Source organism: Corvus moneduloides, chromosome 12 (genome assembly GCF_009650955.1).
Source record: "Corvus moneduloides isolate bCorMon1 chromosome 12, bCorMon1.pri, whole genome shotgun sequence".
NCBI lineage: Eukaryota > Metazoa > Chordata > Aves > Passeriformes > Corvidae > Corvus > Corvus moneduloides.
The window spans coordinates 13120119-13141873 of record NC_045487.1 but is presented as its reverse complement, the minus strand read 5'-3'; the positions used below and the strand labels follow the sequence as shown (position 1 = coordinate 13141873).

At 42.8% G+C, this 21755-nt stretch overlaps 1 protein-coding gene across 5 annotated transcripts in view; it reads right to left on the bottom strand.

Moving 5' to 3' along the window:
• Positions 1–812: 812 nt before the first annotated feature.
• The window catches only part of ZNF423 (zinc finger protein 423), a 230792-nt gene continuing 209849 nt past the window's right edge, over positions 813–21755 (bottom strand). For all 5 annotated transcript variants that reach the window (XR_004242572.1, XM_032121819.1, XM_032121820.1 and 2 more), the window contains one exon: positions 813–1458. Coding sequence is in view for 4 of the 5 variants with exons in the window: in XM_032121819.1 (XP_031977710.1) it covers positions 1429–1458 (30 nt within the window). In the remaining variant the exon portion in view is untranslated. The remainder of the gene's footprint in view (positions 1459–21755) is intronic.

The following is a 21755-nucleotide window of genomic DNA, read 5'->3' as shown; positions in this document are numbered from 1 at the left end:
GCGCAGCGATTTTCAAAGGTTCTGACTGTGCATGTTCCCATACCACAGTCTTACAAAGCCTTGTACTTTGTGGAAATGGGTAACCACATCATTTCAGCTGTCACAACTGCTGAATATCTCTCATGATGATTATGATTCATTCAAGCAGGAGACACCATGAGAACTACATCTTTCTAACTTTCCAGAGGTGTCCATGGTCCTTAAAATGACTGTTTCTCTGACTGGAGACATGACTTACCTCATTACCATAAGATAAGTTTGAAAAGAGTAAAAGAAAGCCTGGTAATTGGCTCTGTTAGGCTGCCTGATGGCAGTTTCCAGTGTCCGAAGTATGGCACTTACACAGAGCTACAACACCTGGGGGTCTAGCGGTCCACGTGGTTAAAATATGCAGTCTCCTACCATGGTCTGCAAGGCCTGATCCAATATCTGTGCATTTGTATATAATGCAGAAACCTGTTTGGTTTTTTTTTTTTTGTATTGCAACAAGGATGCACAGAGATATGGTCAAGGCAGCTATAGGTCAGGTCCCTCCATTCTTGCTGAAAAAATTAAAAATTAAATATTAATGAATATTATAAGATAGCAATACCTTTTCATAGTACATGTTCTTACCTCACCTCAACCTACCGTGGAGCAAGGGAGGTACATCCAGAAGCAAACACAATGCCAGACACAGAACCATGGCTTTTGCTTTCTCCCAATCTTCCCTCCTCCTGGGCTGCAGAGTGCTCTGTGCCATCAGGTGAGCGATCACTGAGATTCAGCCACAGCAGCAGCAATGCAGTGGGCACTGACAGACAGACAAGCTCTGACGCTAAGCTCATGTATTCCCTTTATTGAACTGTACTAGTTATTGCAATCAGATTAAGTCACATTTATAAAGCAGACCATCCAGTTGCACTGAAACCGATTATATTCATTACATAGTTTTAATCACTGTCCGGTGAACTGGCAAATCCAATCAAAGCATTAGTCTTTAATTAAAAAATTAAAAAGAAATATTCAGACAATAGCCAAGCAATCACATCACAATGCACAGTTACCTAAAATTGCAATTAAAAAGCAGTTAACAAAAAAGAAAAAAATCACACCTAGTCTTTAACTATCAATATAATACAAGAAGCAACAAAGGGCAACAGCATCAAAGCGGATTTATCTAACACTATAAATTCAGTCAGAAGCAGAAGCTCTAAAGTACACTAGCTGAAGCAGGACAATAAAAAATACTGAGCATGGAATACTTTTAATCTCTTCCATTAATATTCATTTCCAGCTGCTTATAATAGCAGCGCCTCATGGCCAAATCATTAGAGTTTTACATCTGGGTTGCAAATGACACTTTGATTGGATGTAATGTTCAAATGGTCCTCCCCACTGTGCCACCGTCAAGTCTTCTGCAGAGAGGTGTCCTGTAGTGCCAGTGGCTCACTGTGCGTGCTGGCTCAATGTGTGGTTCTGGAAAGACGAAAAAAGGAGACATGCATGAGGGGCAGAATAATAGAAAGCATGCCCATACCCTCCCACTCAGTACCATTTATGCAGAGCTCAACATAAAAGCTTCTCAATTATTACAAAACAAAATGCAATAAAGAAAAAGTACTCATAAGTAACAGCTGCCAATATGACATATTTGCTTTGTTCTGACAGATCTGTTAATGCTGGCATGAACTTAGAAAAAAAATGCTACAAGCCAAGTATAGTCATGAAGGTTTCCTTTTTTTTTTTCTCCTTTCAAGACATATAAAGAAAATGGTAACTTCACGGGCAAAAAAACTGCCTTTAGGGATTCCCTTCACTGTAACAATTAAAAAAAAAAAAATCTGAATCGTGAGGGAACCCTTGCCATATTTTACTCTTTTATTCTCACTAGTACCGGGTGCAAGTACTGGCAGCAAGAGACACCAGATTGTGACACACACTTCTCAGTCCAAGAAATACTTCGGCAATAACAGCTGAACTGCCAGCTCAGGCACCAGGGTAATATTCCCAGCAGAAAAAAGGCTGGACATGTAACCCAGAAGTTAAAGCTCTTTAAAGAATATACTTTTCTCTACACATTTCTTTCAGCAGTTTAGTCTCTTTTGTTCCCTTTTTTCCTTTTGGTAGATTTGTAATAGCCTCAATGTCATCACAGTATCTCACATCAGAGGATGCTGACCTGTCCTGCCATTTTGTGTGGGAGCCAATAAATCGTGGAGCCAACCTTGGAAGCATATTTTTAGATTAGTACCAATTCACCTACATTTTGTGTTCTGACTAAAACCCCAGTCCTACACATAAGCTTAGCTTTATTTGTATGATTATCCAATTATTTGAGCAACTAGAGAAGTGCTTCATGGTGAGGTTTTCTTGAGCTGAGTCCCCAGCATCCCCAAATATAAAAATTCATTTGTGCTATTTCAAGCCTAGGCAATTTCCCTAGTCTCCATCTGCCTAATAACAGAGACGGGCAATTCTGCCAGCTTGAAGAATAAGTTTTTAAACACAAAATGAATTTTGAATCTAATTATTTATTTACAGTGATGAAGCTTTAAAATAAAGTAAGATATTTTAACTTTTCATAAATCATCTGGTCCTTCTACACTATCCACAGCTACATTGTGATCAGGATAAAAGAGCAGTCCCCCGCTTTATCCAGAGATGACATGTCCCTGATGGAAATCGCCCGTGGAAAGAGCGGATGGGCGGCGGGCGATGCGGGGCCGGCGGCGGTGACCCCGTTTGCAGCAGGAGCGTTTCTGGCCCGTGCACTCCCAAACCGCGACCACCAGGTGTCAGAAGCGCTGCTGCGTTCCCAAATCACGGCCAAAGTTCTCGGCGGTGCCCGGGCGGGCGCTGGGCTGCGCGGGAAGCGGGGCCGGGCCGGGCCGGGCCGGGCGGCGACAGCGGCCCGAGGGGCAGCGGGGCGGCAGCGGCCGCACCACGGATGGAGCCCTTGTGAGCGAAATACCAGCTGGGGAAATCATAGAGTCACTGCTTCAGAAAGCACTGGCCCTCTGAGCACACCCCTGCCTGTGACACTGAATATGCAGAACCACACATCAGAAATTCGTGAAATGACAGCTGGAACTGCTTTGCTTTTAGACAATTTAACATCACCAAACACAAAATCCAATGGCTTTTTCCTTTGATATACATGGAAATTTTCCTGGCCTTAAGAAGGAATGACCTTTGCAGGGCTGGATGTTATTCTCAAGTCTAACAATGACTTTATGGAGGAGGATGGATGGAGCCCTGCACACACAATGGCAGCACTGACAAGAAGCTTGCCCACTGAACCTAGCTGGGGAAGCATGAAAATGTAAAAGAATACACAGACTCCTCTGTGCTCACACACTCCTCAGCATTTTAACAATGGCCTTTCCTTGTGCGCTTCATTACAGTTCTATTTTTAGGTCATCCTGAATATCAATAAAAAACCCAAAAGGTTTACCATCTTCAAATTGAAAGAAGGGCTATTCGTGGTAGACAAATCCATACTTAGTTAGGCAGTGTCATTTAAAAGATAATGCACAATCAGCACTGGATGCATGACACACGGCCTACAGTCTGGGAGCATGATTTCAAACTTGTGTGGCTGCTGCATTGATTACACCAGGCAGGTCAATAAAGGAATGGTATGTGGCTCTAAATCTGATAATGAAGCTTTTATTGTGAGCCCTCCCTCCTCAAACATCAGCTAATAACATGTTCTGAACACTCCCAATACAAGGAATACACTGGATTTGTGAACAGAGTTTGTCAAAGAAACAAGCAGATTGTACTCATATACTGCAGCCATTCAGAGCTGGATCAGGCAGGAGCTGAGAAACAGCTGTGCCATAGGGCTAGGAGTTAAAAAAAATTACATTTTTCATATGCAAATCTTGATTTTGTCTTAGTATCTTGGGAATGTACCATTTATTCCCCGTGCATGCATTACTGACAATCAATATGCTGGCTAGTGCCCGGACCATGCAGTTAATAGATAGAGCCACGTTTTACACAGGGCCTCACAAACAGGTCTGTAATGCCTATGGAAATGAGAGCCTGTGTGCACTGCATCCTTCCCGTGCCTTTCTGACCACATCCTGCTCAAGCCATGTGCACAAATGCCAAGTCCTGCACACCCAGGTGCCAGTGAACATTGGATGAAGGCTGCATAACCACCACTGTGTGTGTTCGAAAGTCCCACGATAGCCTATGTTCTCTGCCACTCATATAGGTTTCTCACCTACTAAAATGTATTTCAGACCACAAAAAACATGCCTTCCAAAAAACAGTCTGGCAACCTGTCTCCTATTACTAGCAATTGTCATGTCTTATCTTCTTGCTTCTGCTCCCTGTGCCCCGTGCATCTGCAGCTCATTGGAATTGTGCTCTGCAGATGTCAGAAAGCATCTGAGGCATTCAGGGCTTATGCGTCTCCTCTCACATGTGCATTTTGTATATTTGACCCATAGTTTTTCAAATACCTTTATTAGGCACTTCTTTGTGTGCCCAGACACAGAAAATTCCCCTGGTTGACCAGACTTTTGCAGCAATTGAAAATCAAGTAAATCCTGGCATTAAGAATGCCCTGTGCCTTAGCAGGAACAGTTCTGACCCCAATAAGGCCACTGGGCTGTTCCAGGCAGCAGAAGGAAACAATTAAGACCAGAAGGGAGTGAGTGTTTTGAAACATGGGATACTACAGGAGTGCTTCTACCTAAGCAGCCTTAGGAAACTTCACCCACCCTTCCAGGAGGGTGGGCTGGCTGAAAACAGCTCAAGTGTGATTTTTAAACTCCAGAAATTATAGTTTAGAAAAAAAAAAAAAAAAGACTTAATGGTGGTTTCCAAAGGAAAATAGAGCAGCCACAAAAATGCAGGCCCTCCAGGAACACTCCTGTGTGTGTGCACATGCCTACCGGCTCCAAAGCCATCCATACACGTGCCCGTCTGGGACCAGCAGGAGGCACGACATCATTTGGAAGCTGAACAGGAAAAATGGTTCCTCCCAGCTCCTGTTAGACCCCCTGGTTTACGCACGGCTCACAGCTGATACCCCACTGAATACATCATTCTGAGACATTATTGCAGCTGGAAAACTCTACAGCAGCACTAAGTCACCTGTCAAGATCAAGTAAGTCACAGCTTATTTATAGGACAAGGTTGGAAAATCTCTTCGTTTCTTAATAATCATGCTAAATGGATAGCAATTCCATTAGCTACGTCAGTGAGAAAAATGCAACTACCCCAAGACTTGGTGCTGTTGCAGTGTTTAAGTGGAATTTTCTGCTGGCTGCACAATCCCCAAATGAACCATTTATGGAAGTGTCTGTGATCGAGGAGCTGGGCGACGGGTTTTGCAGGAAATAAAAAGATTTCAAAGAATGGTTGATTATTGTCCATGTAGATACTGATTGCTCTCCAGATCTTCCCTGGAGACACCCCCTGCCTGCCCTCTGGATGCAGATCAAGCCATTTATGCAGGACATCCACAATGAATATTTCTCTGGTTTTTTACATGCATGATTATGAAAACACTGGCATGACAATCTCCATTTTCAGACCTCTGTGTCAAGAAGGAAAGCATCAGGCTTGAAAGATGATCACTTATAGCAGTTCAAAGAACTCTTACAAGCTATATAAAAATCAGGAGAAAAAACACACACACACAAAAAACAGCACATGATGGAGCGAAGCTCCAAGCCAGGCAGTCAAGCTGGGAGTCTCCCACACTGCACCGACACTCACTGCCAGCAAGTCACAGGTGTACTACACAGGAGCAGGTGAAAAAAATAAAATGCAACCGTGAGGGGTGTGATAATGGTTTGGGGCCAAAACACATCCAGTCTTTAGTGCCATTGTGCATCTGTTATGGATTTAGACATTTTTTTTTTACAGCTACACTGTCTATGTGCATGAGCATATACCCCTACAACACCATATGTTATACAAAGGTTAAGAAATGGCCTAACAAGGCTGGTGATGCCCACCACCCTCAGATGAAATTCATAAGCCTTCTGCAGTGTTACACAGAGTCTGGGACTGTGATGAAAGGCTACATAGCCTCTCTCCCCCCTTCCAAATGTCATTGAAATGAACAGAAACCATTCCTCAAATAATGTCAATACGAATTATGTAGATAATAGATTAATGTGACAATCAGCCAACATGAAAATTAACTGGTAATTAGCCATTGGGTGACCTATCAAACCCAATATTTTTTCCCAGAATGTGGGAGGTCCTCCAGACCAGGTAAGAGCCCAGATAGTTTCTCTCCCTACCTCTCCCCACCTTTCTGTCCAGGTTTCCATCACCCCTTCAGCCACTGTCTGACTCCAAGCCCAGAGATTGGGGTCATGGCTGGGCATCATTGGGGCTGTGTCCCCTCCTCATTCTCTCTCCTTTTCCCTTTACAAAGCAAGGCTGGGGAACAGAGAAGTGATGCCTCCACTGACTGCCAACATGCACAGCTTGCCAGACAAAAACTAAACCTCAGATTCAGGCATTGACTTGAAGCAAAAGTTTGTCTCACATTTGAACATATATATAAAAAAAGACAAAACAAAACCTCCAAATTGCTACACACAGAAGTCAGAGTGTCTAAATATTTATGAAATACCATCTGCAGCAATCTTTTTTAATGTTTTGCATCTTTTGAATTCAAACTGGTCCAAAAATAAATCTCTCAGCTGTTATTACTCATTATATATCCATAAGCACACACATATATGTGCACAGGTACCACTTGCCTCTAGCAGCAATCCATAAAAAAAAAATCTTTACGCCTTGACTTTATAAAGGGATTACTTTAGGCAGAGGACACAAGACGACCCTTGCTTTAGCCATTGGAGATTATGCTCTCTACAGAAAGCTGTGAGCCTTAAATTGGTGCTGCTCTAATCCTAAACTGGAGAGGCATTCAAGGGATGCCATGACCCAGAAGAGCAAGTGGAAAAAACTAAATTAAAAAAAAAAAAAAGGCACACTTACAGAGGAGGGTGGGAAAGGAAGGAGAAAGAAAAAAAGAAAGGAGAGCAAGCTTGCTTTGCAGGATAAAACTATTTATTTTTAATTGTAATTTCTGGTTACTACTTTCCCTTTGCTATCAGACTCTAAAGAAAAATCACCTTTGCACCCCCTTGCAGTTTCTATGTGCTTATTTTTAGAACTGTTTGACAATTATCCAAGGGTCTAAGACTAACAGATGGCCTGTCTTAAAGCCTCATATGTTCACTAGTTTGCACTTCTGACAAACAGTAAATGTACTCAAGAGTGTGCCATAAACAGGGCTGAATGAATACTCAGAACACAATTTAGTTAATACACTTCATTAAAACTGATAGTGGTAACCAATGTTTCCCATAAAACCAGGTGTTAATTGCCCTTCCAGTTGTTTCAGGTAACTCTCACCCAGTGACATTTGTATGTTTAGATCATAGTTTTCCAGGCAGCCCAGTATTACCTCTTTACTTTCCCTTGGTATTTCACCCACTACAGAAAATACTTGTAACAAGTGAACTCCAAGTTATCATGGTATGCAATAAAAAAAAAAATTGTCAGGCAAGACAGGTTCACATGTCCCTTCTTTATTTGAAGAGTCACTTGAAATGGAGGTAGAGGCAAACGAGAGGTGGCACATCCTTTGTGAAAGGCAACGGCTGCCTGTGTTACTGCTTCCTTCATCTCTGAGCATCTGATAACTTGCCATACGTCAGTCAGTCCCTGTGTCAGCACACTTTGAGATGGCACTTCTACAAATGCAGGTAGAAAGCTGTCCTTTACAAGTTATTGAACCAGGAAAAAAAAAAAATAGAAATCATTCTGAGTGTCTAAGAAAATATGCCTGGAGGTTTGGTGTTGGCTGAAAAGTGAAGTTGCCTGTTTCCAATGGAAATAGCGGCTTCTGAGTTACTCTGACGCTTGCACGTTATTACTCCGGGGGTAAATGCACTTTTCGCTGCTACTGGGACACGGAAACACTTACCTGTGCCAGGACCGAGCTCCCCCTGGCACCCCTGGGGTTTCTGTACCCACTGGGGAGGATGAGCAGCCTCCCTTAGTGCCCACTTACCCGGGGGACCCCCTCAGTCAGCCCCAGAAACCTGCCCGGCTCCTCGGGCGTCCAGGAGCTGGCACTTCATCTGGCGTCAAAGGGAACAGAATTCATAGCATTTTCAGGGGGAAAAAGCCGTTCCACACGTGACTGACTAAATGCTGACTGCTCTTTCTTAATAACTCTTTTCCCGTGGCCGGTACGTTCCGACCCCAAACCGCAGCTGCCGGGTGTGGGTGTGCAGAGCCCCGGCGTCCCCGCCCCGGCCGGCCTTTGTTCTGCACTGGGCCGGCTGCACTGCCGGCTGCAGCGCCCAGCGCCGCACTGCCTCAGCCTCAGCTCCATATTACACTGCTTCTGCCCATTTGAATCCAGTCTTGAATTTTGATAGGCGTTTCTGTGTTATTCTGGCTTGAAAAATTACCTTTCTATACAAATACCTTTCTTGGAGTTATTTTTCCCAGTGCCAGCTTCTTCTCACACCAGCTAAGGATTATTAGATGATTTATGAATTTAATTCCTCTTCTAATTCAGGTTGTTTAGTCCTAATCAGACTTTGACAACTCACCTAACATGCTTTCCCCTTTCCACTTGAGACTAATGATTTTGTGTCATCAGTCTTCTAGATCTGCTATCCCTTTTCTTCTCTAAACCTCAGAATAAACCAAGTTGAGCCTATTACAAGTCAACTCCAAATGCAGCCTAAGCGTGGCATAGCCTCTTGTATTCTATTAAATGCCTCACCGAAAAGTCTATACACTTCTTCCAAAAACACTGGGTAAAATGCTGAAGCACAAAAGCAAACTGAAGCCTTTGGGAAAATCGTCTTACCACAGCACTTTGGAAATAAAAAACACAGAGGAATACATTATTAAGAGATAACCAGAGTCTTGTGTTAGAGAAACTAGCTGTAAACACACCGTGATTCACTGAGGCACCCAATGAAACCGGGGAGCTAATAATACCTGTCCTGAGGGATTGCATGCTCCTGAGAATTTCACTCAGAAATGCAAATTTATCAGCATCCTTGTAACTTGTAGTCTCCAGTATGCCATGCACAAGATCAAAAATAAGCCGAGGGAAGAACCTTACAATTCCTAAATATAAAGCAAGAGGGACAAATTTAATTACTGTTGTCAGAAGTGCATGAAACCATAATACTTTTAGAATTCCTTCACTCCTCTTTCAGCCCCACTGTTACTCCCTGACTGGATTCCAGAGCCATTTCTGATCCCAAGAGCAGAAGATGGTTTGCAGGATCCCAGTACAGCACTCTGCTGACAACACCTGGTGCTTTAACCTAACCCTGCACCTCCACGGCATGTCACAAACCCGCTATGCAGCAGCACAAACGCCCCGTGCCTGGCTTTGAAGTGACCCTCCAAAGCTGTCCTCAAGAATGCAAACACCCACTTCCAGTCCGTTTTCAAACCTAAGCCACAATAATCAGAGAAAGCATCTCCTGCCCACAGGGACACTCCTTTGCCTGTGCTATACCAAAAACCCCAGTGCACACCCCAGTGCTGACCTGTTTGTATCTACTTACAGGTCCTTCTCAGGGAAGCAACGTCAAAATCATTTTCAAGAGGTAAGCCATTTTCCAGGAATACTTAGGTTTTCCTCTCAAAAGCATGAATTGTTTATTTCTTAGACACCAATCCAAGTCTTATCTCTTTAATCCCACCTTGATCTAAGGTAAATCATATCACAGAAGGCAGTTAACTGCTCATTTCTGTGAGGGCTGGAGTCATCATTATGGAACACTTTGTGACTCCTCTAAACACCAAATTAATCCTGGTTGGGTCTTTATTATAGGATCAGGACAGTGTCTTTTCAAAATATACTTAGAGCAAAAGGGAAATGCTTTACATAGCACCTTTAGAAATTAAAATGCATAGGGCAAAGCTTCACTGAGTGACTGTTTCCACAGGAATATGACTCAACAAAAGCCAGGAAACTGAGAGTTGAACCTAAAACTCACTCTGATGTTCTCTAGTATGGCAAGGGTCACTGAACACCATCTGATTACTTTTTGTTGCTTTTTTTCCTGCACCAGCTAGGTATTCCTGGTGTTAAGAACTGGTAACAAACAGTTTCAGTCTTAACTGTGAATTTTAATGCAAACTATAAGAGGGGCAGGTCTCACATTCAAAACAGGCAACATCCTCCTCTGAATGATGGGAGCTGCAGCTGAAGTTCCTTGGGCCAAATAAGGAAGGAAGTGTGGACAGCCAGACTTAATACAAGCAGTGCCTGCTCACAGCAGGATCACAGCCCTTTGACCAGTAATTCCTTTAAGAAGCAGCAACTAAAGTGAAATTCCCTCTAATGGAATACTGAGCTGACAAATTGTATCACCTTGTGTTATGGATACACTTTTCTTAGAGGCAGATAAATATTCCTGTCATGTGGCACCCACACACTGCTCAGGCTGACAAAACTGCTGGTTGGTGACCTGTTGCCTTGGACATAATGGTTGTTATTGCTGGTTTCTAATTTCAAAAGGGGAATAAAAATCCTCCAATGCAAGTGGCTCTGCTATAAAATAGCAAGGCCATAGTTGCAGAAGTGCTTTACATGCTGCCCTATTAGCGTAGATGCCACCAGCAGAGCAGAAATCTGCAGACAGGGTTGTGCTCAGCCCACTGCCCACTGCCTCCAGGAATTAACCCTGGAGGAGCTAGGAGTGTGAAAGAGTCGTGCCAAATTTTTTCTTGTAAGTAAAAGAGGGGCCAAAATATCACCAACATGAGAAATTTCCTCCAAGACATCATAAGACAAAACAGCAAGGCAACATTGCTGTGGTATGTGTGCAAAACAACTGGGTTAAATGAGATTTTCCAGCCATTGCTACTCCATTACAACAGTGTCACTGGTCTCAGGAAAGTCTGCCTTTTAAACAGCAAGATGCCACGTTTTAAACAATCCTGATTTCATGCAAAGACTAAGAGCATGTGCTGGCCCCAAAGGAGGACACATTTTTCAGAAGTAAATATGTTCTGAACAACCTCACTGCTCCTTTTGGAGACACAATAATGTAACGCACCAATGACAGATATGCCATACACAGCCAAACCTCAATGCCCCTGGCAATTTATTCAGGTTTAACTGCGCAGCAGAAACAAATGAGGAGGCTGGGTGGTCAGGCAGGAGCTCTCCCCCAGGGCTGGCACAGTGTGGGCGCTGCTTTGGCTGTTCCTGCTCGGTGCAAAACTGTTCTGTGGACAGGCTCTGCACGGAGGTGACCTCTGGGTGTCCATACTGCCTGCCCAGGATGTGGCACAGAAGACACACAAGACACTCTGCAGTGTATCAGCTGAAGCACAGCTGAGTGATAAGCTCAGGACTGCTGCTGCCAAATCTGGTCTGGCTCATGCAGCGTTGGGGTGACAGAGCCTCGCTGAACCCAAGCTGACCTTGCACAGAGCCACGAGTGGTCTCTACACCGATCCCATCAGCTTGTACCATCTCGCTCCATCGTCTACATTCTTCCAACAAAGCTCCATCACCTCACTGAGGATAGACAGTTTAGTATCTTGTAAGTTATTCCATTAGCATGAAACATGAAGGGAACATTAACAATCTGTCCACTGGCGGCCACAGCCCAGGTCGGGTCACTGCACATGTGCACCCAGCCCTGCACCAAACACTCCCATCCCCATTCTCATTTTACATAAGCAGAACAGGCACAACCTGAACACAAGCTGTATTCTAAATTGTTTTTCCTTTCTCCTCTGGTCAAAGGGAGGTATAAAACTACTCTCAAAATACAATGTTAAAGTGGGGTATAATTAGGCAAGCAATAGTATATGATTGAATATACTTCTCTGGAAGGAACAACAGAAGGAGTGTTCCAGGCTTGTTTTCACATCCCTGAGAGTAAGCTGGACTGAGAATACTGACAGCCTTCCTGACAAGAGCATGGAGGTGCAGGCAGTGACAGCCCTATACACACAGCCAGGTGCAGAAAAGCAAGTAGACCGCTGATTTTCTAACAATTCCTCATCCTTTTGCTGTTCTCAGACCCTGTTTTTTTCCTGGCCACTCATCACGCTTGCTCCACGTATCTGAGCTCACAGAAGAATGAGAACAGGTAAGGCAGGGAGGAATTAGCAGGAGTCACTCTTACAGTCTTTAAAATCCCCCTGGGAAAATTGGCCCTTGGGATGGGGTCACAGGGCAGGACCCCTGTCCTCAGCTCTCTACAGCAGCCAGAGCTGGAACCACTGCTCCTGCTGCCTTTCACTGGCTGAGGAGATAAACCCTAGGATTACACCCTAAATCTCTTACTCAGGAGATCAGGGGTACATGCAAGGCCTTTTAAATTTCTTCATGAAATGATTTTTCAAATTCCTTCTAGCAGCAAAAGTGATGGGGCCTCCACCAGCACCACAGCAGTAGGCAACAGCAGTACAGTATCACTCCAGGATTTCCTGTCTGGAGTCTAGGCTTCACATCTGAAATACAGCACACACACAACATTTGTATGACCGAGGAAACACAAGACGCTTGCCACACATTTATTATCTTCCTGGGGAAATGATATAGAGGACAAAAGAGACTATATTTACTCCCTCCCCAGCTGCTTTTACAATCTAATAATTTATTTCTCCTGGACATAAATTTCAGATTTAAACGAAATCCCTGAAACCTAAAGATGCCACATGGTAGAGGCTAGGGCAGTATTTCTTTCCATTTTGGAGATGGAGTGCTTAATGCATTGCTCAGTTAACCAGTAGCCTTAGAATTTAGCGGGGCAAGGGTAGAAAGAGACAAGCAATTAGACTGTGGCAGACCCTAGATGCAAATACAGGTGATGACTGTGATTACTACCTTCATACATAGAGTTAAAACTATCTGGTTATTGAAAATTATTTTCTCAGTCCACAGGGGTTTATCTAGGTTTAGGCCGAGATGTTTATTTTTTCTGCGGCAGCTGTACTGGGGATTCTTTTACAACATTTTCCTTCCATAGAAGCTATATATCATTCACATTTCTGAAAGCTGAGGCGCTTTCTATGATGTAAGAAATCTCTGCAATTAGAAAAAAACATAACTTTTTTCAGAAGAATAAAATGCATCTCCAAACACTTCGAGACAGCAACTAAGATAGCAGTGCTCTTAAGGCAAATGCAAAATTCCAGGGTATAAATTCCTGTTAACTGTTACAAATATATCCATCTGTTCACAGACTAACTAGTGACTGAAACTGATGAATCCACTGAAATGTAATTTTCGAGTACACTAGCGTCTGTTCTCTTCTAGTAATAAAGTAAATGCTTTTCAGTAACTCTGCTGCTTTTGAATGCCAATTTCCATTTAAGTAGGTTCAGGTTTTCTCTAAAAAAACCACTAAAATTAAAATAGCAAATGCCTTTTCTTTCCAAAGGTCAAACTCAGCTTTTAAAGAACACACAACATTTCAGCAAGGCAGAGAGGACAAAACTCCAATCAGATAAATGGGCTGTGTAATGATTGAGAACCATGTCTGCCTCAGGTTTCTGAATGGGCTTTAGGATAAAATTTGGCACAGACTGATGTTGAAGCTTATATCTCTTTTACTGCAGACAAGAAATTCACTGAAATATATAAATAATGAATGTGGCTGGGGATCTCTGCTGGTACTACTGCTGGTTCTGCAAGATGCAGGAACAGAAACATACACTGCTCCATGTTTTTGTTATTAGGGAATCCTTGTTCTCTAACAATAAACACAGAATATTTTATCTGAAATGGCTTCTGCAGCACATCCAATATAAGTTTCAGCTCTCTAGAAGTGCCAGCAAATTGCAGAAAGATAAGTTACAAAGACGTACCTAATTTGCTGTGATGAATTGTGTGCATGCTTCAGTGATCAAAACTGCAGCTGAGACCTATTATATTTAATGATCTAGACATTTCTTGTGAAAACACTCAGGCATATACTGTTATGTCTGGACAAGCATTTTGGTCTTTGCAAGCAAACGAAGAGACTAAACTTTCAAAAGGATGCTGTACAGCACCCTCGATGAGCTCTTTAAAACTGAGGCTGATCAAGCTCCACTATTTTCTTTAAATAATGCTTATGCTCTGCCCTTTCCAGTGCAGCATCCCTCTTCCTTTCAAAAACAGTCAGTTCCTCTGGATGCTAGCGACACTTACAGGAGGCAACGGAGCTAATCTGTGCTCAGACCCCAAACTATGCTCCACAGCAGATACTACAGCAAGAGAAAATCAAAGGGGCTGGATCAGAGAAATCTTCCCACCAGCAAAGAAAATCTCTGACAAGACATTTCAGCAAGAAAACAAAAGAAAAAGAAAAATATTTGTCTACATATTACACAAGTGTTCTGTTTCTATTTTAAGGACTCTGCCCTGCTTACAAAGTCATGTGCTACCCAGCCCGGTAGGGCCGAGCAGCAGTAGCCGGTTGTGCTGTCCCTGAGGACACTGTTCCTACACAGCCAGCTGTGCCATGGCCACGCTCACAACCCCACAGCTTATGGCCCCTGTGCTCTGAGCTTCTACACAGAGCAGCAGGAAACAGGGCTTCCTACCACTCCCCTATGGGGACAGGGATGTCACCTTGTGAACATGTGAAGGACTTTGGAATAAAAGGTCTGAGGTTTCCAGGGCTTTACATCTGGCTCCCCCAAAATTGTTCTGCATGGAACTGGGGATATTATTGAATCTTGCTTTTCCAACTTTGCAAAAGAGGAAAAAGCAACCTCAGAAAACATGCTGGTAAACTTAATTCATTTATGGTTATTAGAACCACAGAGATCTGCAGAGCGAATTCACAGAATTTTCTTGCTACACACATCCAAGAGCTCATGCGCTCCCTCCCTGGTCAGTCTGAACCTCTTTCTATCATTCATTGTTCAAAAAAACACAGCAAAACATAAACTTGTGCTTTTGACTCCAGAAATAAGGACTTCAAAGTGCTGAAATTTTCATTCACTTGAGGAGCTTCTAAATACTATCACAGTGGTAATTTGTGATAGTGTGGTAAGAATGAAGAAAAGGTATTTGTTAATTGTTGACATAACAAAATTAATTTTCCATCCCTAAACTTTTTCTCATCTCTCCTGTGAGCTCTGATGCAATGTTACTGACTGGCACTGCTGAAATGCCAACTTGCATTTCTCATCCTTAATTTCTCTCTAAATGTCATTAGTAATTGTTATTGCCAGATCAGAGAGTGCAATCTGGTCTTTCTGAAAGAAAATCCATTTCTCATTTCTTCTCCTGTGCTTCCTCCTTTTGGTCAGGATGGATGTTTAACACAGCCCATGTGCTCTGCTTCCAAGAGGATGGCAATGCATTAATGTATCTGGAAGTACAACATTCCTGCTTTATTTATTTACATATAGTATGCCTGAATTCTTATGAATACCAAATTGTATATTCAGAAGGGTCTTCAAAGAACATCTTTCAAGAACACTAACAAGTCTTAATTGAATAAAGCTAACAAGTAGGGGAAGGGAACACCCTTTAATGTGTGCATCCTCTCTGGATGCTTCCATAATTTACCCTTTTTGGTGAGCAGCAATGCTGTCAAATATAAAAGCATATTATATGATTTTTCAGTCTTTTTGTCACATGGAAAATAAATGTCTTCAGTGAGATGTGTAAACTGGTCTAGCTCTGGTCTGGATTAATGTATCACCCTCATTGCCCCAAAAAGTAAAAGTGTTTTCCACCACTAAGAGGGGAGGTGAGCTTAGACATCTGTGCGCAAAGGTAAACCTGCCAGTGTGCAAGGCTGGCTCCTTGCATATCACTGTGTGTTGAGCCAGAGTACAGTTATGTGCAGCACCTACAAAATTTGGGCTCTGGTACTTGGAGGCAAGTAGCACCTTGGCACTTTGAGTGAATTTTAGGGGGGACTCTGTTTCATGACAGACCTTTAACAGAGCTCCCTACAATCAGAACATCTTACACTTTCACATCTGCATTATATTTTGTAAGGTTATATAAAGTAATTAATTCAAAGCTAAGCTTCATTTCCATACCCATTAACTAAAGGCATCTTATCTCAAAAAAAATAGACATTTGAACATTTCCAGCCAGGAATTGTGCTTTCAATAAACACAATTGATGCATATACATTGTCTCTTGGCGGCTTACACTCCTGCCCATCTGTTGGGATGGCATGGTGCCTGCGCAAAAGTTGGTTGGACCCTTGCCCTAGGGCATAGATGACAGGCAACGACGGGTTTAGCTGGGCAGCCTGAGCAGCGGATCCAAGTGCCATCTCTGCTGGAGGAAGCCCCGTCTGTGTGCCAGCACTGCCACATTGGAACGACATGCCTCCTTACACTTGATCACACATGTTGACACTTGGGTGCGCTTAAGTGCATTAATGACTAAAATGATGCCTTTCACCTGGCTCCCTTCTTTTTTTCCTCCACTCTGCACGGCTGCTGGGTTTTCTGCACATGTTACTGTAAACTTGTGAGCAGTCTGTTAGCCAGGGCCAGCCACAGAACACCCTTAATATTTAAGAAATGAAGGAGGGCTTTTTGTTATGGGCCATGCTGCTCCAGTGCCAGACATGTCCTCATCTCAGGTGAGAGATCTTTCTGCCTCTCGCTGGAGAGACCTCAGACAGGATAAAGATGCAGCAATATATTTGTCAGAACCATCTTTCCAAATGAAAAAAATGCTTCACCCTGGCACTACGCCACACACAGGGCAATTGACGATTTCTGCACCATCCTTTGTTGCAGCAGAGGTGGCCACGCAAAGAGGCCACACAGTCTGGATTCCATTACTGCTCCAACGGCAGCCCCAGCCCCAGCAAACACCCCCTGCCTGGGTGCAAGGGAAGAAGGTGCTGGCTGACAAATCACACATGGGTACATGAGCATGAACAGCCCTTGCTCTTACAGTAACCTCTGTGAATGTCAAGCCCAGAAAACCTCTGGCATCCCCTGCATGGAACCCCAACTGCAGCTGCTGTAGACCCAGCAACAGCCCCTCATAGTCTACAATGGTGTTTCCTAGCTTTGGTCTCTATCAGAGCCTGTTCCTAATCCTAAATTTGCAAACAGCCATGTATTCCTCCTCCTCCTCTGAATTTAAACACACACATTGAAAACCAGAGACCCAATAGGTAAAAACTCTTCCCTACTGTGAAAACAGATCACAGATAAAACTTGTGGTTTTGCAGTCCATAAAGAATGTTCAGGCAGGCAGACTCAACACGATGGGTATGTGCCTACAGCACTTTTAATTTTTAATTATTGTTAGTCATAATTATCTGACTGCGTCTGAATGAAACCCAGCAATATGGCTGGAATAGATTTTGGTAGTCTTGTAATTTATTAGCTTTGTAACTACTAATAATTAAAATTTAACAATACTCCAAGCACCATAGCAACATTTTTTTAAGAAACGCTAGCCAAATCTGCTAGGATAACTGACTAGGTCATTTTCACAACTTTAAAGGAGGAATAACATTTTAAAAATCTAAAAAGTAAAAAAATAAAAGATAAAAGTACAAAAGAAGGAAAAATAAGTAACAGACTCTTAAAAGCCTATCAACAAGCAAAATGCAAAGATAAAAAAATCTTTTTTAAATAAAAAAAAAGGATGTTACTTTCAGGAAATTAATTCTACACATGATTTTGTGTGTGCTTTGTATGAAATTTAGAAAGAGGTCATGGTATGTTTCCAGTAAGAAGCTCTTGGTGTTTGCCATCTAAGTCACATGTAAGTCCTGAAATACAGTAAAAGTTACATCAAGTGAAAGCCCTGCCTTGAAATAGAGGCACATTTCAGGTCCCGTTTGTCCTGCCATCCACACAGTCTCAGGGAAAAACATTTTCTGCAACTTCATCAAGATACTACGGAATTGCCTTTCTCTCACTGCCTGAACAGACACTGGAGCCCAGAAACACTGAGATACTGCATTGTTGCAAGCACATAGGGCTGGTTCTACTTAAGTAAGCTTTCTTATACCCCCAGAAAGTAGGTAAAGCCCATTTTTCAAATAGGAGCTGGAGATACGGCTGAGTACAGACTTAAAATTGCTTAAGTCTTTCTTCAGTGCTCCATTGATGGTGAAGTGAGCCCTTGGACTCAGCCCTGCAGACTCGCCTGCGGGCAGGTGGCTCCCAGCCAAGCCAAGAGGCTCTCATTCTCCTCCATGCTTCAGGGGACACTGCTGTACCCAGATGGCCCCAAGGACCAGTGGCATGAGCAGCTGGAGATGTTGCTCCCCATTGCCCCCCCTCCCAGGGAGGCCAGGTACAGAGCAGCTTTTTGTGTCCCCCACTGGGTCACATCTGACTGTGGGGCAGCTCACTGTGGTGCCCCCTTGCCTGGGCAGGTCACAGTCCTCTACAGGAGGCACATCTAACATCAAGCTGACATTAAAAGCAGACTTAAAAAGAGAAAACCTGCTTAGGGCTTGATCTGCTGTAATCAGCAGAAAGAATCCCAAGGACTTTGATGTGGACCAAATCAAGCCCCTGGAGGACATTCATGGTAAATCATTATTAATATAATGAGTGCAATTTCTGTGCAGCAGCTCATGCCTGTTTATGGATATATGAAAATTGCTAGCTTTTCACATAAAATAAAATGAGACGGGAGACAGGCCACAGTGTTAGCCAATGGGCCATAGTAGCCACTCTCCTTTTGATATGTGTACATTTAAAAAACTGGGCATTTTAAATGACAGCACATTCCTCCAGTGAAGCTCTCTTAATTTAGTGGTTTGACATATCTCCAAATCTGAGCAGAAAAGAAAGCCCTTTATTCATAGCAGGCAATAAAACACCTGAACACCTGTGCTAGGAAAGACCTGGCAGGTACCCTGCTCCCTTGGTACCTGGATTATTTGCGCATTGTTTATTATATCCCTTGCCTTAGTTTTCATCAATTGTAATCATTTAGGAGGAAACAGTATGATTAACAGTACACAAGCAAACAGCAGGAATTAATCCTTTAAATACAAATACTTCACCGGTTATGTGATGGCTCCTTGGAAAAGCAGTGTGGCAAAAGAGTATGCACAAAAATCCTCCTCAAGTTTTCTCTGGAAACCACTCCTCAGTCACAATTTGCTTAATACAATTCTTGATGCAAGCAACTGAGGAGGGATCCCTCCTTGCTGTGAATCACACCACAAATATAACTCTCAGCACCCATTACGTGTCATCATTTCTGACCCATCTTCAGGGTTGGCAGGGTTCCCTACTACATTTTAAATAGCAAAGATCAAAATTTCACTTGTCAGAGAGCAAGCTCATCTCCCACATCTGAGTGCCCATGGCTCCAGCTGCCTCCAAGGAGCTGGAACAGCAGCTCCCAGCCCAGTTCTTAGAGATGGGGATCTGTTTGGAAGGGCTCCTTCTGCCCTACATGTAAGGAAACCCCAACCCTCCACCTCTGCACTTGTTTCAGTGAGCATGTTTCAGTAGGGGGAATGAAATGCCATAGCCTTGGTGTTTTATATATTAGGTACAAATTCAGTCTTTTTCCAGGAGAATCTCATGATGTTCATAGCTCTCAATTGTACAAAGTGAGGATATGAAAAACACAGAGCTGCCAGCCTTTCCTCTTCTGCCCTAAGGGTGTGTGGGGTTATCACACATACTCTTTCCTTTATATTTCATACTTTATCTTACCATGTTTTCTTTCCTTATTTCCAGTGAGATAATGTAAGCAGTTAAATAGCATTCTGTTTTCTTTTCTTGTGGCAGTATCATCAAAGTAACGTCACTGACTCATTGCTCCAGATTCTCACCAAATTTCCCACCGTTTATAAAGCAAGCTCAGTTCCTCTGAGCGTTCCTAAGCCTTGCTTTTACAGCTCCATCAGATGGTATAAACTTCAAAGCATAAACCTATATTAAAATACAACTACTAGTTCAGCAGCATAAGAGGGTTTGATCACTTCCAGAGCATTAAGCTACCAAAGCAGTATCTGCACCAGGCACTAGAAGTACATTTACAGCAGCATTTACAGTTTCTCATCACATGGCACACATGATGTTTACCCTCTTTAAAAATTGTTCAAAAAACTGCAGGGCTAGTTCATGCCAGCCCATGACATCTCTGAAAGTCACCTTTTCCCTTTGCTGCCTGTCATTTTCCCCACCTTCCTTGTTTTTCCTGCTTTTAGACAAGCACCCTACTCTGAATTTCTTCTTGAAATAGTTGAATGCTCATTTTTGTTACAAGTGTTTTCAGTAGTTTCACTTAAAAATACAAAGAAGGAAAAGAACGCGTACGTTCAAATTTTGATACCAGTTATTTCATGCCAGTGGGAAAGCAAATTCGGAACTGAACAGTCAAATTCATCAGGCAGAACCCCTTGATGGAGGGTGACTTGCCCACATAAGAATAATTGCACAGCTAAAGACAAAGAAAGGTTTATGCAGATTTAACCCTAAGTAGCAGTTGAACAATTGCTTCACTAAAATAAAGCTAAATCTTCATTACTCAACAAAAATATAACCAACAGGTGAGGATTTAGAGCAGGCAGCTTACACACCAGAAACTAATGAGATAATCATGCCAAAGCAGACTGGTTCAAAAGTCTTAAGCATTTCTAACTGATTTATACACCCATTTTGTGTCCTCCTTGGCTCTAATATTTGCATTAGTAATTTCCCTGGCATAAAGTAAACACATATTTCTGAGTCACTACTGAAATAAAGACTAAAACTGTGCAGTTAAGTATTGAATTTTCATTCACCCAACATCATTCAAAACGACTCATGTAATTATTATGAATTATTATAAGCAGAAAAATTTTGAGTACAGAAAAATCCTGCATAAAACCTGAAAAATTACAATCCTAATTTATATGATTAAAGCTGACATTTGCAGCAATTGTGCAATGCACAAAACTTCAGAATTGAAACACTATGTAATTAAAATTGGTAATTGCAAAAAACAGGCCGCTTAGACTATAATTTAACCAGGTTCTCTTTATTTGATCATCTGATTTTAAAGGTTAATGCAGTGGCCTAGGAAGCCAGTGTGCCCATTTTAATTGTGCTGGCATTTTGACCAAACATCACTTTAAGGGAGATATGGGAGGTATAATCAAAGCTGTCTTTGCAAGCCACTGCTGCCTTCATAAAACGTACATAGTGAGAACACATAAACCCAAAATCTGCTGACTTTATTAAAATATTAACAAGGTATAGTTAAAACTTTTGTACACTTATGCAAATCAGGTCACTAGAACAAGAGAAAGAAGAGATCCCCTGGGAGGAAAAAAAAAATAAAATCAACAAAGTGAAAAGATCAGCCATCCTTCCACAGCATGACAGCACAACACAAGAGGCAGCAGCTTGGGAATTCAGTAAGATAAATAAAAACCCTCCAAAGTTTAAGTAAATTATGGTTTATAAAGCTAATAGATTCAAATGGGCATATGGTACCCTTCTATAAAAGGACTGCCTTTCCCAGGGGTTGGGAGTGGTGATTTTGGTGGCCCTGCTGCACAGGTGAGATAGGTGTGAGCAGGCCAGCCAAGGTAGGCAACTCCCCACAAGCTCTGTGGCAGGGCAGGCTCTGGTGTTCCATTGCCCAAAAAGTACCATGCACACACACCACGGAGGTTCAGTGTCTGTGGGTTTAGCACTATTTAGGGTATTGGTGGGATTTAACCCCCAGCCTCACTGCCATGGTTCCAAGGAGGCCTCTGGGGCCAGGGGCCTGAGCAGCACCATGCCCAGGTCAGGGTCCAGCCCCTCCAGAAGGATGTGTGCCCTGGGAATGGGTG